The following is a 17636-nucleotide window of genomic DNA, read 5'->3' as shown; positions in this document are numbered from 1 at the left end:
GAAAGTACTCTCCTCTAAATGTACTTAAAGTAGCGACAGTAAAAGTAGTCATTGTCTGATTGGTCCATTTCAGAATAATATCTCTGATATGTTTTATAATGATTGATCATTAAAGTGTTCTCAGAGCTGGTAAAGGTGCAGCTAGTTTGAATGGCTTTGTATACTGCAGGGTAGCTGCTGGATTTACTGCAGGTGAACTAAAGTCTGATTTAAGGGCTGATTATATTTACCACCATTCATCCTAATCTGCCTAGCAACTAAAGGTGTTAAATAAATGTAGTGGAGGAAAAGTAAAAAGTAGCATAACATAGAAATACTCTAGTAAAGTACAAGTACCTCAACATTGTACTTGAGTAACTGTACTTAGTTACTTTACACTTGTGGCCATCACTGCTCGTTCTGATTGAGGATAGTTTTGGATATGACAAATAGATATTGTGAAAAGGCAGTTTGTAAATAGAAACTGAAAACAGGATTAGGATTAGGCTCTGGTTGGAGTCTCATTGTTTGTCTCTTTCTTTCTCTTTGTTAATCTGTCCTGCTGTGTTTCCTCTTCTCTCTCTGATTCATCTTTCTGCTACTCTCTGCTACGATAATTACATCTGACGGTGTTGTGTTGCTCTGCAGGTGCTGCGTTACTTTGACTACGTTTTCACAGGCGTCTTCACATTTGAAATGTTGATCAAGGTAACAAAGTATTACCGTGTGTGTGAATGTGTGTTTCTGTTGCTTAGTGGTTGGGTTGTGTTTTCTGAGTGCATATGTATTTGCTCTGTGTGTGTTAATGTTGATGTTTGTGTGCCTATGAGTGCATTTATTTTCATTTGTGCTGTGTGTCTTTGAGTGGTAATTAACTGTGTGGCAATTAGGGTTTGGCGATATATGTAATACAGTTGACCCAAGAACTGCCGGTTGCAAATAAATGTGCGTGCAAACGAGCAAACACATTTCTTATCATGCATATATTTATACATCATTACACTACACAGTATTTTGGCTGTACGACATTTACCTTTACCTTCAGTAGTATCTTACATGCACATATTTAGGGTTGCATTTTACTTGCACCATTTAGAATCGGGTTGTATTAGATAGGATATACTATATATATCCCATACTGTATGGATTGTTTTAGTTTGCAGGTTGTCTTTAGTATTGTATGATGCACGTTCAACGGTGCCTGGGAATCAAGACTTCCATTTGACATTCAAACCTTTGTATCTTGGAATCTGTAATCCTTAAATTTGACAGAAACAAAATCCTGCTTATCTTAATTCAGAATAAGATGTATAAGAAAGGAGTGATGACGTGGCCGTTAATGACACGTTGACATTGTGATCAGCGTTACGGTCTGCTCTCCTTAGCAACGTTCTGTTCTTCTTAGCAACAGTCTGTTATCGTAAATCAACAGACCTCTGGCATGTCCAGTGTCCAATTAGAAACGCATTCAACTAAGCTGTGTAGGTAATCTAAAGATCCCTTCTTCATTATTTTGAAGACACCTATTAATTAGCATCTATAAATACCAACAAAAGGCCCAATCCCCAAACCCTAGAGTCCATGTATTTCCGTAGAACGGTGAGTATGTTTTTTACTCAATGTGCTCTGTGTCTTCCAGATGGTGGTACTGGGCCTATTTCTCCACCAGGGCTCCTACTTCCGCGACTTGTGGAATATTCTGGACTTTATAGTGGTTAGTGGTGCTCTGGTGGCCTTCGCCTCCACGTAAGTGCCCCCAACCCCCAACCCTCCACTTCCTCATCTCCACAACCCACACAAACACACACATATTCCACCATCCACAGAAAGACCCTTGTCGCCCAGCCTTGTGCGTCAGGTACACCGGGCAATGCTGATCTTTTTCTCTTATTGTCTCAGCCTGCTGTACTTCAAATCCTCTTTCTACTATCTACTCTTTCTGTCTTTCTCTCACACTCTCCTGTTTTCTCCTTTTGCTTTCTACCTTTTTCTCGCTGCTCTACCCTCTCTTGAACTTTGTGTTTTCTGTCCGTCTCGGTCCTCTCTTTCTTCTTGAAACTATTTTCTGTAGTCTGGTCATTGTCTGTTCATGTCCCTTCCTCCTGCAGTCTACCCTTTCTCCATTTCCATGTCTATCTTCTCATTGGTCATCATCACATGTGTATCAGCAGGTCTTTCTCTACGTTTCATCGCCCACCTTCATCTGGACAACCTCCCGTGATCCTAACCAAATTATTTGCCTAACGTTGTGGATGATCATCACCCTTGACACCCTACACTCTAAAATGTTTTTAAAAAGGTTCCTTATAACATTTCTCTTAACACCGCAATCATATGGGAACCTCAGAGGGTACCGAAGTACTCCTTTGAAGCCATTATCAAACAAACATCCTAACGTTTTCAATCGTTTCTCTGTAGTTTTTATCGAGGAACCCTAAAATACTGAAAAATACATATTTTTTAGAGTGTAGTAACCCTGTCTTCACCCCCAACCCTTGCCTGAAACATCTCAATACCAGAACTCACTCCCCTTTACTGTCTAACCTTAAGCAATATAAAGCACCACCTCTTCCTTCTCAACATTTTCCTTTTTCCCAATCTTCCCTGCTCCTGTTCCCTTGTCTCACCTATTTGCCAATCCATGCCGCACTGTTATTTCCTCTAACCAGGCCGTGAGTCATCCCTTCCTCTTTTCTTGCATCTAAAGACTTTTACTCCTCAAACATTTTCCTACCAACACCCCCCTACCCTCTCAGGGTCCTTCACAGCTTTTGTTCCTGCTGGTGCTTTTCCTGTCCCTCCATTTATGTCCACCTTTCAACCCACTGTTTCATAAGACCCTCTCCTATCTGTTGTTTCATTCTGCGTGTCTATCCAAACTTCACCCCTCTTAGACCTCTTGTATTCCTAACATACAGCAAAGTGAATGACAACAGGGGAATACTAACCCTAACCCTAGTGGTTCGTACACTTTCCAAAATGCTTTCCCCTGCAAACAGAGTGGGAAGTTTAACTTGCTGTTTTGTTAACTTTCTCCAACTCAAAGCTGGTCAAGCAGAATCAAATGGTTAGTCCGGTTCTTCCACTGTATTCAAAAAACCAGCGGATACTTAGAATAAGATCAGGAATAAGATTGGATGTAACCATTTCATCACTCCAAACTACATCGAGGCATTTACTTTAAGATGTGTAAATTAATACTGACAATACTTTGTTTCTGGTAGCACCATTAAGGACTGGAAAATATCGAATTGAATAGTTAAGAAGGCCCAACTTTGGACCTAAATGTAATAAACATAAAGATGAAAGAGTGCTGTTTTTTAAGAACAAGTTCTCGCACATTCTCGCCTCGAGTCACCTTGCTGTATGCTGGGAACCCGTATCACCCATTGCTCCCTAGCTTGGCGTTCTTCCCTCCCAACCCCCGCCTCCACCCTTGTCTGAATACAACCCCTGTAGTGCGTTATTAACCCTTATGCCCTTTCAAACTCCACCACACACACCTTTCAACCTCACCTCCCCAACAACCATCAAAGCCAACATCCTGCCCTCTTCCCAACCACACCCCTACCTCCCGCCTCTTCATCCTCCCCGGTCCTCCGAGCTGGAGGTCCCCGGCGGTCAGTCCGTGGGGGTGAGGGCGCCCCAGACACCTTTAACCCTTTAAGTGCCCAGGCTTTCAGTTCGCCGGTGAAGAACCCTATGGCTCATCGCCTCGTCCCCTTTCCCCCTTTTTTTCTTTTACCCACACACACTCAAACACAAACACACATCCGTCGTTTTGACCATGTTAACGTGCCCGGACAAAGGTATTTAACTCTCTTTCCTCTGCACGACCCGGGGGAAGTCAGGCTGGGAGGGAAGGAGGGAGGGAAGGAGGGAGGCATGCTGGGGCAGGGTGTGGTTGGTGGAATGATTTTTTTTCCTATGCAGAGGCAGTTTATAGATTAATACATATGGATTATATATGTATGATACTTGCAACCGGAGGGGCTGTATGTATGTTTGTCTTTGAGGAAGACACAGAAGAGTTTGTGAGAGAGAGAAAAGCTTGTGTGTGCAACCTCCTCAGCTCTGTGGATGTCCACTGCATGTCTGCCTTGGTGACTGCATGATCCTGAACACAACCTATTGTGCAGTTCAAGCATCACTCAGAACGATGTGAGTGTTGTTCAGAGGCAGTCACAGGCAAAGAATGTGCTTAAAATGACCTCGAAGTAGTGGCTCTAAAAGCTACCGTCAAAGTGTGTTTGAGATTGAATGCAAAGCAACTTTTAGAAGTGATTTTTTCTCAATGTAAAAACATGAGTGAAGCACAGAGGTATAGATTTACTTTAGGTTGCATGGCGAGGGGTCAAAGACAAATGTTAAAACCAATGTCTTGATACTTTCTGACGTCCCGATGCTGTCGTCGGCACTCAAACTAGACAATTGGTTTGTACTTTAACTGTACATCTTTCAATACGTGTCACGGAAGTATAGTTTCATCTTTTCAAGGGTCAAAAACCTATTCCACAACAAACACATGATGCTACAGTAGCTAGAGACAGCTCAAATGTAATCCAGTGCTATTTTGAAGCTCATTTTGTCTTAAGACCAAAGAAATCATTGAGAATTTTTCACATATCATATTTAGGATTATGACCGCTGTATTTGCTCACATTGCAAGACAATGTCTTTTCCAGCCTGCAATCCAAAATAGCCCTGAAATAGAGTTGATTTGGCTTTGCATCTTTCTAAACACATATTTTTATTAACAAATATACGTTAAAGTCGTTCTGAATGTCCTTGTTAATGTATGTCAGCCACTAATAAACTCTCTTGATAGTCAGAAAAGCTGTCAGCACAACTTTTATCAACAAAATAATGCACAGCTGTTAAGTGTCCTATGTAAAAGTGAGCATACGCACATCAGCTGAATTTAAACAATGCTGTTGCTCGCGGTCTGAATGCAAACATAGTGAGAAGTTAATCAAGCAGCAAGCAGGACGGGGAAGGTGCACATACAAGTTGTTTTACGGTGAAGCTTTCAGGAGACAGCTGATATGATATGATGATTTCAAGGCGATATATTTCTTTGGTTAAACCTTTCACGTCTGTGTTGAAGTTCCAGAGTGGTGAACCTTCACCATTACTGAATAACTTTAGGGGCAAGTTGCATAAAAATACACCTTTTCTTTTTCTAAAGTATTACATTACATTTTAAAACTTCATTTACCCTTTGCATAAAGCTTCCCTATGAGTAACAATGCATTTTGTGTGAAAAATATGGGATGCAACACCAACACTGGGCAGAGAAGATCAACACATACTTCACTTTAATTTTGAGTAAAACTTTTGCAAAAGTTAGTGGAGAAGGATCGAAACATTTATAAGTAGTTGGTACGGTTGCTAAGATTCGGCTAAAACCAAAAGCTAAAAGTTAGTTGAAAGAAATGTACTAACAATGGAAATATTTAGCTAAATGTTTGCTAAGGCTAATGGATAAACAGTTGAAATAGTTACCTAAGAGTCAGCTCCAGTTGAAATCGTTAAAAATGGCTGAAAGTAATGGATACAACGCTTAATTGGTTAGCTCGAAGGAATAGAGAAACAGTTGCTAATTGAGATTTGCAAAGATTATTCCCATAGCAACAAAATGCCAACCTCAAACTCAGCCAGGAGGTGAGGGGTGGCTAACGTTTTGTATATGTCGTAATACTGACATTACACAGGTTTGATTGAACTATTATACAGTACATGACAATTAAAGGCTACTTCAAGGCTTGATTAGTATTAAGCTCGGTTTATGCAACCTGCCCCAGTGACACTAACCAAAATCAAGAAGAAATTGAAATGATATTCCAGCATTAAAGAACCACAAGCCACGGTTTTCCCAGAAAGACACATGGATGGTGGGCAGACCCTGAACTCTATAGAAACACAACCAAACGTGAAAGTGTTCAATCCAAGTTAAATATCACCAACTGCATACACCAGCAAACGTTGAAAATCACTCCACTGCTGCACCCTCCACAGCATGACTCCCTGCCAAAAATAAGGATGCCTCCTCCCCTCCTTTACTGGTCCCCTTCCTCTCCCCCCTTTTTCTCCTCTCCTTCTAGCCCTCTTAACTCGTTCCCTTTTGAGGATACTCTCCCATCATTGCCCCCTCTTCTCTCCACCCTTCCTCCCTTTCCACCATCTGTACCCCTTTGCCTCCTCGCTGCTCCCACCATCTGCTCCAGGGCTCAGTTTTGCTTAAAGGGGCGAAATCTTCACACACACCTTTGAAATGTCTCTTTGACACATGACGTTGTTTCAAAGCAGGTACATGACAGAACCATTGTGCGGAGGAGAGTCTTAGCATGGTCAGAGTGCAATGGATTCATATTATTTAAGGGGTTTTAAACACAACTACTGCGCTTCTGGCACTCTTCATCCTCAAAATACTTGCGGAATGAAACACTGTGTGAGAACTGCATGCAGACGCAGTACTCTGTGGGAATGCCTTTTTCTTTCCATTGACGGTGTGCGTGTATCGGACAATACACACAAATCCTGGTTTCTTGAGTCTCCGCTCATGACGGCTGTCCTGAGGGTTTTATGCTCTGATATGTCAAGAGAACCTGGAACCGGACACTTAACGCTTTCTCTCTTCCCTTGTGCATGCAAAAGATCTTTGATAAAAAAAACCACTAGATGATACCAGATCTAATGAGGGCAATTTATGCTGTAGGCTTGGTCTAATTGATCATTATGGTGTGATAAGATAAGAATCGGTGTAAATGGATACAGCAATCGAGTTTCCTCCTCCAACCGTGAAGGTAATTCTTCATAGGAGTGGTAGCGGAGCAGAAGACAGCCAGAAGGGAGGGAGGGGTTTCACTCCAGTCACAAAAGTGCTCCTATTTTAGACCTCCAATAGTTCCTGGAGAATTATATACATTTGTTGTGATGAATTAAATAAGGTAAATGCAGTTCTATCAAATGTAAGGGTCATCCTTTAGTCTTGTAATGCACGTGGAAGGAATGTATTTATTTTACTTGTACTTTTACTTATGTTTTACTTAACTTATAGGAGCCGTTTTCCAAATGATCTTTTGATATATTTTGTTGTATTTTTAAGGTTTTTTAAAAATATATTTATGAAATTTAAAGGTTAGGTTTGGGAGGAAAACTTCTGCTCAAAATGCATTACTTTTCAAATCTTCTGCTATAAACTACGCTTATAGTGACTTTTGCAGAATACAATATATTTTTAATTGAAAAAAACAATAAAACAAACCTTTAAACAAAAGATTGATCAATTAAAATTCAAGATAGAGAAAATAAACCAATTTATTTTACAATATCTGAGAGTTTTATCATTTTATTGAGTCTTTTTTTATTAGGCTTTGAATTTCGCAACATAAGCTCAACACATGGAGACAAGATATTCTGGTTATGGGAGGGAGGGGGGGGGTTGAATCAGAGTGTGTACCTGAGTGTATTTACAGTATGGGTGTTAGTGGGTCGGGGGGGTACTGCCCTCTTGCAGCTTCCTTCTTTGTCTGTCTCTCATATGGATGTATTTTTCCCTGTTTCTACCAAACCCCCTCTCCTGTCTTGTGTCTGTCTTTGTCGTTCTTTCTCTATCAATGTGTGTGTGTGTGTGTGTGTGTGTGTGTGTGTGTGTGTGTGTGTGTGTGTGTGTGTGTGTGTGTGTGTGTGTGTGTGTCTTTTTATGTGTTTCCCCCCCTCTCTTTCCTCCTCCTCCTCCTCTTCTTCTTCTGTCTCTGTCCCTGTCTTTCTGTCTCTCGCTGTCACTGACTCTCGCTGTCTCCATCTTCGATGAAACTCGACAGGAGCAGCACCCGGTAAAGTTCTTCCTCTGTCCCCCCCCACCCCCCACCCCACACTCACCCACCCCCCCACCACCCTGCTCTCCAGCAACCGGATCAATTTGGCTTCTCTCTCTTTCTTTCTTTGTTCTTCTGGTCGTCCGTTCTCATCCTCGCCGTGTCGTACTTTGTTTCTATTCCACCTTAACCTCATGCCACTGGAAGCCATCCGAACACCACTATGGGTTTGATTTGATGCTCACGGGCTTTCTAGAAGACGGATACGTGCATTAATCAAAGTGATAGTCCACCCACAGTCTATCTTTTGGTTATCAAAAAACAATGCAGTAAATGTTAACTGGTGACAGTAAAACATGTGACAGTCCTTCACATATGTTAGGGCTTCGGTCAGCTTGATTTCAGATGATTCAAAGGAACATAAGATGACTGTTCCAACATCCTCCTTGAGTTTACAATGTTCACTTTTAAGGAAATGTGGCTTCAGTACAGCAATCACAAAAACGGGTTACCTGAAGTCTAATTCTGACCAAAAGTATTGGTACAAATATGGTTTAAAAAAAGCAAATCCTAGAAGTTAAGTCACAGTAATATGTCTAAGAGTTTGAAGGTTTATAAAATGCCGAAATGATTGCTTTTTTTTAATTGCTATTGCTTACTGTTAGGCACATTTTTCCACCCATATGACCCAAGATGGAACTTAGCTTTATGGCTAAATCAGTCATGTTTCCATCATTAAAAAAGTCTTACATTAGGATGGATTAAAAAACACAGAGCGCTGTCATCGTTGTCTTGCAATGGTAATGCAAGTGAAAATGATTTGTGATTTGGCCAATTGTTTCTTTAAAATCAGGTTGGTAGTCATGCGGACAAATAGTAAGGAACCAAACCAAAAACAAACCTTCTTGGCAAAAGGGAATAAACCAATGAGTCTGGATTTAATCACTTGGGAAACATCAGCATCACTTCATCTTGAGAACTGCGCGGTAGATCCAGTCAGTTGGCCGGTCTCTTTGTAAAGTACTCTACTAAATGTACATATTTTGATTGGTCATTGAAGCGTTGTATAGTCCAACTTTTGTTCTGTATTTTAAACTCAAAAGATAGACTTTGTTTGTGTGGAGTATGACCTTAATTTGCCATTAAAAAAAACTAACAAATTCAGTCAAACATTCTCATTAAGGGGGACCGACGGCTAAAACAGTGCTCTTACAATACCTACACATCAATAGTAAGACTCAATGAGCAGCTGCCCTTATTATTATGCTAGTGTGTGTGTGTGCGCGTGCATGAAGAGTCCGTGTGTGTGTGTGTGTGTGTGTGTGTGTGTGTGTGTGTAGGGAGGTTTTTAATTCCTTACACCTATGGCCTTACTGGGATTTACTCTAATACTCTCAAGCTGCTCTGATAGAGAGACCTCAGTCCTACTCAACTTCAAAGCAGGAAGGCCTATTGATTATCGATTGAGTCTCTCACACACACACACACACACACACACACACACACACACACACACACACACACACACACACACACACACACACACCTCCACATGCATACACGTAGAACTTCCAAGGCTCAGACTCAATCAATCAGTCTTGAATTGAATTGTCTTACGTTTTCTGCCACGGGAACTGAGTTCATAGTTAAAGAGCGAGCGTTGATGGACGACCTCTCTTCTGCTCGGGCTTGGCGGGCGTCCAGAAGCCTCCTGCCTTTTTTTTCTTTTTAGAAAATGGCCCATCCACTTACAGTAAAGATCAACTCGGCTATTTACTCCCCTGACACCACAGTTTTTCCTCACTGATATTGGTTTTACAGGCGTACAAATCATGAGCAGGACATTCATCTATGGGGTTCCCAAGCGCATTAAAGCCCACGACAGAAGGAGTTTGTCTCTCGGCACTTAACCGCCTTCCTCCGGTCGCTCTCATGGCTCGTTTGACGCCATTGGTGCAACGTGTTTGTTGATGTGAGGACATGTGACGTTGTGTTCTGCAAGCAACATCACATGTCTCAAGGGTCTCACATAGTCTCCCTTTTACTGTACTTCGATTCCGGTTGCAGCCTTAAACCAGAAGATTATTGTTTTCGGAAATCCGGAATTAAGTGAAAGGAAGCTATGTGAAACCACAGCTCATTTAGTGTTTACAAAATCAGGATTATATCAACGTAATCCTAGCCATGCAGTACTGACGCTTCATGTTTCCACATCTAAAACTGCCATTCCTACCGAAGAACCGAACAGCGTGTTTCACTGAAAAAGAAAGAAAGAGGTTTGGCTGGGCATTCTGCCGGGAGATGCCTGTCGATATGCAATGAGTGAATGTCTATTGGTGTGGAGATACTAACATAATATGATGATGATGCTTCTTAATGTCCATGAAACCAAATGGTCAGGCAACTGATCGCTTTCCCCTCCACTGGTTTCATGTTTGACCTGCACTCCAAAGTTTCTTTTTTCTGCAGAAGAAGAGACTGAGCTTTGATTGTCCTCACTGATGCACTGTACTCGTTTTAATCAAGCCTGTTATTTTCATATCATGTGCTGCCTTCACGTTTAGCATCGAGATTATGTTAAAGATTAATCCAATGTAAAAATACTACTGGAGGGTGCAGTAAGAACCCTAATGATCATCCATGTCTTCACTGTGATCTGTCTGACGCTGCTGTTGTTCCTTGGTGGACCTCTAGGGGGAGCAGTAAGGGCAAAGACATCAGTACGATAAAGTCCCTCCGTGTGCTGAGGGTGTTGCGTCCTTTGAAGACCATTAAACGACTCCCCAAATTAAAGGTAGGGCTCAGTAGGTGTGACGACGCATCTCATGTCAATGGCAACTAATATGGGACACAGCTTACAGTGTATCTCTGTGAAAAAATGGTGTATGCAACATGTTTTAAGTTAAAGGAACAAAATAACATCGCATTTCTTTATTTGTTTGGTTCCTAATAACTCTCTTATACTCATCAAAGTAATTCCTGCAATCACACAAAATGTGGCATTGATGCTGAAATGAGGTTGGATTTCCATTGTTTGATCCAACAGATGATAAACAAGCCTCAAGGTTAGACGAATTAATTTGGATAGGAAAACAAAGACGAATCGTAAAAACCCAAACGGCCCGTCTTACATTCATAGTCTACAAACCAACTTCCTGGTTGTACGAAACAGCTGTTCTTTTTATAGGACACATAACACTATTTTCTCCTCAGGTAGTTTAAAAGCATTCTGGCTTTCATTATTGGTTGAAGTACTGAAACCAATAAAGTTGTGAATTGTCTCTAAAAAGCTGTAAATGTTCTCTACTTTGGGATCTATCGAGTTGAATCACTGTTCCCCTCTGTGCAGTTATACTCAGCCTTTAAACACAGCTCACATGTGTTTGTTAATGCCCCTACCTCTGCCTTGCAGGCTGTGTTTGACTGTGTGGTCAACTCTCTGAAGAACGTGCTGAACATCTTGATCGTCTACATGCTCTTCATGTTCATCTTCGCTGTGGTGGCCGTGCAGCTTTTCAAAGGAAGATTCTTCTACTGCACGGACGAATCCAAGGAGTTTGAGCGGGACTGCAGGTGGGTTCAGAAACAGGACTCAAAGTCTTATTTTCTCAAACTAAATCCCTTCAAAGGCTCTTGAAAAGCATCCAGTGAGTATTAGTTTATATATTTTCTGATTTGTAGCATCTCTACCAAGTATTTCTATGTTATCAGGAGGAAAGATTGTGTGTCGTTTTTACAATACCATAATATATGTGTCTTTTGGCACAGTTTGGTACCCTAAAATTGCCATGATTACCAAAGCTGGTGCTCATAGTGCCGAAGATACCTTGCACTTGCTTGTAAGAGAACACAGTGATGTGCTGTTTGGAAAATTTCTATTTTAAGTTGGTGAGAATTGTCTTAATTGTGCAGATGCTGCCACCTAGAGGAGCTTATTGGTTGTTTTATTATAAAGTGTTATGCAATGAAACACAGTGACTCTTAAAGACTGGACCAACCGTACCAATGAATTCTCAGCTTGATATGTGTTTTGTGTTTTAATTCTAAACCCTGTGTGTGTTCCTTCAGGGGCGAGTACCTGGTGTATGACAGAGACGAAGTTAAAGCTCAGAAGCGGGAGTGGAAGAAGTACGATTTTCACTACGACAACGTGGCTTGGGCCCTGCTCACCCTCTTCACTGTCTCGACTGGAGAGGGGTGGCCGCAGTGAGTGAAAAGCACTCATAAACACACACACAGACACACACACACACACACACACACACACACATCTCCAAACCTTAGACATTCTAGTCAAGACTCAGTACGAAGGCAGCTAAAAAGTGTCTATCTACATATTGTTCACGTGTCGGTCTAATCATGTAGTTAAAAAATGTGTAATTTGAACTTGCTTTAACCTATAAGTCTTTATGTTAACCCTCTGAACACCTCAACTTGTTAGCAGGTTTGAAAGTCTGGTATTCTTTAAATTATCCGCAAAATATCACCACCTGTTAAAGCCAGAAACTGTGGATAAATATATATATTGTTGGAAGGTCCTCGATTGTATTATATGTGACCTAAGTAACTTTAAAACTGCCTGAAATGTTTTGGGGATAGGAAGGTTTATTTAAAATAGAGGCATAAAGTAAAACGTACTGATAACTGTAACTAGTTATTCTTCTTTTGGAATTCCTAAACAGTTAGAAGTTTACTATTTCATATATAAATGAAACCTTGATCCAATTTGATGGATTGTCATGTTGTGAAATAGATCAAAAGTACATATGTGAGTCTGGAAAACACACATACTACATACAAGTACTACTGCAATCTGTTGTAAATACAAGCTTCCCCAAACTCATAACTAATTCTTGTTTTTCTGCATTCGTCCCGCAGGGTGTTAAAGCACTCAGTGGACTCCACCTATGAGAATCAGGGCCCTAGCCCGGGTTATAGGATGGAAATGTCCATCTTTTACGTGGTGTACTTCGTTGTCTTCCCCTTCTTCTTCGTAAACATCTTTGTGGCTCTGATCATCATCACCTTCCAGGAACAGGGGGATAAAATGATGGAGGATTACAGTTTAGAAAAGAATGAGGTGAGGAGAGCTTTCTGAATATGAGTTTACTTTCTGTTTTAAGGACAGAAGTACCGTGACTGTAACTCTTCGGTCCTACCGTTTCCTCCCTCAGAGAGCCTGTATAGATTTCGCCATCAACGCCAGGCCTCTGACTCGCCACATGCCGAAGAATAAACTGAGCTTCCAGTATCGCATGTGGCAGTTCGTGGTGTCTCCGCCCTTTGAGTACAGCATCATGGCTCTGATTGCGCTCAACACCATCGTCCTAATGATGAAGGTACGAGTCTGTCCCTCAGTGTATCGGCACATGTTTTATGTGTGCATATAACACAAAGGTATTCCAGAGTAGGTGTGACCACAGGAGCAGCATTTATTCTCAGTCAATCTCAGTCTCCAGGAACCAAACGTATTCTTAAAGCTGCCTTAACCCTAACCCTTTATATCACTAATGGATAAAATAACTTTCCATTAAGTTGTAGGTGATTGTGCAGTGTCATCCTGCTCATTGCTTTTGCTTTTATGGCTCGTAACTTTACCCATTGTTAACCCAATGTACACTATCTGCCATCACTGTACAGCAGACAAACCCAGTTATTGACTAGCTGTGGAACATAGTGAAGTGTTTACCTGCTAAAGAACCGGATGTGTGCCTCAATATATGGAGGAGACCAAAACAGAGCTCAAAGTGAGAGAATATTGGACCTAAATTGACTTCTAACGCATGCTATGTAGTTCTGTGACTACTAGGAGTATAAAAAGATAAACTTGTAAGCCATATCAAGTTTTGAAGGCCATAATATATGCTTAGCTTAGTTTGTGGGCTACTTTTGTATTTACTTTAACTTCTCACCATCTTTTTTCGTGTCTCTAGTTTGACGGTGCATCAGAGACGTACGACGAGGTCCTGAAGAACCTCAACATCGTGTTTACCACCTTCTTCTTCATGGAATCAGTCCTCAAGGTCATCGCTTTTGGCCCTCTGGTAAGCCTGGAAAATGTAGATCCACACACACACACACACACACACATATATTCCTCATCGAGGTTGACCCAGTGTATATGCTTCAGTGTTTCATCCTATTATTCATTTATAAAGCGGGGTTATTTTTGTAGACAGATCTAGAGCATGTACTTCCTGTCCCTGAAAACCCCAAAGCACACTGTGTCGCAAAGCAGTCACGCTACAGGCCTCCTCCCAGTCTGTATCCACGGTTAAAAAAAACACCACCATAGTCCTGGGGCGTGTCCCTTAACGCGCGCGTGTCTGTGTGTGTTTGTGTGTGTGTGTGTCCCAACACCCTGACTCCACTTTACAAGCCACCAATTACTTCCCAATGGAATAAGTTTAACAACGGCAAGTCTTCCCTGGGGTGAATTTTAGTTTGGTTGACTAAAAGTTCTTAGAGAAAGTAGTTCAGACTGGCCGTCCTAACAACTTAAAAACAGAAGTCTTTTTTAAGTTGTTCAGAATCCCTTCTAAAATAAGGATTCAAAACTGCTCAACACAGGCTACCTTTAACATCCTGTTATTGAGCTTCTCTTTCTTCTCTTCCCCTACAGAATTTCTTCAGAGACGCCTGGAACATTTTTGATTTTGTGTCGGTCCTTGGAAGCATCACTGACATTTTAGTGACAGAGCTAGGGGTAAGTGATGTTTGGACGTGCCTTCAGTTGATGCTTGCAGCAAAATTCCCCTTTTTGTCGACGTCTGAACGCGTCTTTTGATGGATCTTGGTTTTATTTGGATTTCCTTGGTCTGTTCTGCTATACATACGGTACATTTGATGGATTTAGATGTGTCACCTGATGTTTTTAATACACAAAACTTATCTATTGGAGTAATTAAGGTGGCACATTTGAAAACCCGCAAGGAAAAGATGTTCAAAATTGAGGAAGATGATAAAGATAATGCACATAGGAATAGAGACTCTCACAATACATCTGTCTTACTACCCCTAAAACAATCAGAGTTGAAGTAGTTGAATTATATAATATATGCTAGCTGTTCCCACTTGATTTGCTTAGTTTTATCAACCAGCTACCAGCAATATTTACCATTCGAACACTTCAGTGGTATTGTTTATGTAATACTAAAGGCCAACACACACTCAGAACACAACAACAATAACTATACATATAACAATGTGAGCTGAATGAGGGTAATGTTCTGTATACAGTGGTGCCAACAATGCCAATTATATGCTAAATGTTCACCCCTGGATCCTTCAAACGTTGCTTTTTGGAGCAAAACCATCACTTATTTTGAATTGGTGTGAGGCAATCCATCAACTCCAAACGAGAAACGATTATAAAGTCAATATTCAAATCACAGAACGGGTCATTACTGTCAGAGCAACTGGAGAACAGACGTGTGGAGTCTGATGTTCGGGGTAATCAATCACAGACTGTATTCTTTATGTGTTTCGTGTCTTAACACTTGTTTATTTCCCCTCAGGTGTGATTTTGTTGTTTGTATGCCAAGGTGTCTTCTGTACACATAAGTTTAATATGAGTATAGCTATAGGACTCAGTATTTGTGTAATTCATTAGCAATTTCAGCCCCTCTCTGTTGTCCAGTTTCTGCATATTTTAGTCATAACTTTACACACCTCTCCTAGCAGACATCTTCTTCTCGTCTGCACTTCATTAGGAGTTGTGATTACTGCATGACAGCTGTTTTCAGTGGATTAAAGACCCACATCTGCACACGCTGGATGTGCTAAAGCAACATCTGAACAGACATTCATTGACATCAGTGGTGTTTTCAACAGTGAACTGATCGGTCCAGACATCTGATTGATTCTCTGTCAGCCTGCAGCAGCAGACCTGCTGGTTTAGCACTTCAGTTCTTTGCATGTCAGGTAAAATGTAGTGTTAGTATTGACGGGTTGTTTGGTTGCATATTTACCTAGTGTTGGTCAGAAAAACAGCTGCTAGTTCAGGTTGATTTCTCTGTCTTGTTTTGGTTTTTATCCAAAACTGAATCAAAGTAGTCGCTTTGATGTTTTCTCCACAGTTGTAATATAGCCACCAAATCAAATGAGAAGTCCATTGTAACCCTTTTATAACGAAGCCATACCAAGCTTTAGGTCTCTAAACTTACATCCTATAGTTTATAATGACAGAGACAGCACAAATGGAAATGCAGTTCCCAAATGAGTTCCAATAATACATCTAACTCACAAAAGCTATAGATAAATTACCACAAGAAGAAATCAGGAGGCCAAAATGATGTGGTAGAGGAGGGAAGGAAGCTAAAACACTGGCTTAACATCAACTTGAAATAAAATACGATTTGAAAGAACCCCTTTATACACCTGTGTGGGTAAAGGTTGTTGCGATTCAATGATAAAGCTAAGCGAATAAAACAGCATTACATGGACATTGGATGAAAGCTAGCACATAGACTCTATATAAGGAGTAGACATTTAAAAAAAGGACATCACCCATTGGTTTGTGGACTAAGACTAGCCAGGTCAACGCCAAACCAGACAAGACCTTATGTAGAGACCTGTCAATCATACGGGAGCTATGCCCTAAAGCAGGGATTCCCAAAGTGTGGAGCCACCAGGGGGTGCGCGAGCTGCCACCAGGGGGTGCGCGAGCTGCCACCAGGGGCTGCGCGAGCTGCCACCAGGGGCTGCGCGAGCTGAAACATGTAATGGTGGTCTGGTGTAAAAATATTACACAGTTGTTTTTTAAGTGGGATTTTTCCATAGGCTACAATAAAAAACAGGAACAATACACATTTCCTTTGTAATCCCTTTTATTTTAAGGATATCTGCGCGCCAACTCGTTTCATTCATTCTTTCAAATATGACTAACTGGCTGAAATCAGGGAAACTGTCAACTGGAACGTCTCATGAAAAAGTTGTTAGTCTCGAAGGAGGAGAGGGACCAAGAGAGAGTGAGGATTTGGAGGCAACAGAGACGGAGAGAATAGGAACGAATCCGAGAGAATAAAATGAGCGGGAGTCAGGAAATGATCGATCCTCGTTTTCATTCATTGTCTCTGTTTCTGAGCCCATGCTCTTTAAAGTTGTGGATCGTTGCAGTTTTTCTTTGTTGCATTATATTGAAACTATGTTGATGTTGTTATCGTCATGCGTGTTCTGGTTATGTGGCATGATTAAACATGAGTCTTTATATGGCGATAGAACAAAGCTTTATTGCGGGGGGTTTTTTTTTTGCGTTTTTTGGGGGGGTGCGTGAACCCGGTTGGGACGTAGAAGGGGGTGCGCCGCAAAAAAAGTTTGGGAAACGCTGCCCTAAAGTATAGCCTGCTTTATCGTGTAATTTACTCTAACTGGGACCATTAGAGGGATTGAAACCATAGACTTCTTTACTGAGGTAATAAATCAAGTGAGAAGATGGGACATTTAATCCTAGACTTCTATACAATCTGACTCATTTTGCAGCCAGTGGAGGCGCCCCCTGCTGGCCATTTTAAACAATTAAGGCTCTTCCGCATTGGCTTCACTTTTCAGATCCGGACGTCGCTGCTTGAGCTGGCATCAAAGAGGGGCTGAACTCAAATCCCTCGCTAACTGTTGTTGTTGTTGTTGTTGTTGTTGACTTGAAGTTGTGTTTCACTGCCTTTATTAACGACACCCATAATGATTCCGTCTTCTTCCTCTTCTATCTCTTTACATGCTTTCTTTAAACCTCTCTACTTTGTTGGCGCCCTACGCCCCTCCCACTCCCTCCTCCTCTGATAAAAATCCATCCAATCAAAATGCACTATGAAATCCTTCATCGTGTTCTCCATCCGTGCT

General features: G+C 41.3%; 1 protein-coding gene across 1 annotated transcript in view; it reads left to right on the top strand.

The window, feature by feature from the left end:
* Positions 1 to 17636, top strand: part of cacna1ab (calcium channel, voltage-dependent, P/Q type, alpha 1A subunit, b) — a 120616-nt gene that overhangs the window by 66737 nt on the left and 36243 nt on the right. The window contains exons 24-32 of the mRNA XM_063884379.1: positions 628 to 687; positions 1619 to 1725; positions 10494 to 10593; positions 11212 to 11372; positions 11868 to 12005; positions 12678 to 12879; positions 12974 to 13138; positions 13733 to 13843; positions 14422 to 14505. Of these exons, the coding sequence (XP_063740449.1) occupies positions 628 to 687; positions 1619 to 1725; positions 10494 to 10593; positions 11212 to 11372; positions 11868 to 12005; positions 12678 to 12879; positions 12974 to 13138; positions 13733 to 13843; positions 14422 to 14505 (1128 nt within the window). The remainder of the gene's footprint in view (positions 1 to 627; positions 688 to 1618; positions 1726 to 10493; positions 10594 to 11211; positions 11373 to 11867; positions 12006 to 12677; positions 12880 to 12973; positions 13139 to 13732; positions 13844 to 14421; positions 14506 to 17636) is intronic.

The sequence above is a fragment of the Eleginops maclovinus genome, chromosome 5, assembly GCF_036324505.1.
Source record: "Eleginops maclovinus isolate JMC-PN-2008 ecotype Puerto Natales chromosome 5, JC_Emac_rtc_rv5, whole genome shotgun sequence".
Taxonomy (NCBI): Eukaryota; Metazoa; Chordata; class Actinopteri; order Perciformes; family Eleginopidae; genus Eleginops; species Eleginops maclovinus.
The sequence above is the reverse complement of the archived record's forward strand: the minus strand, read 5'-3'. Positions and strand labels throughout refer to the sequence as shown.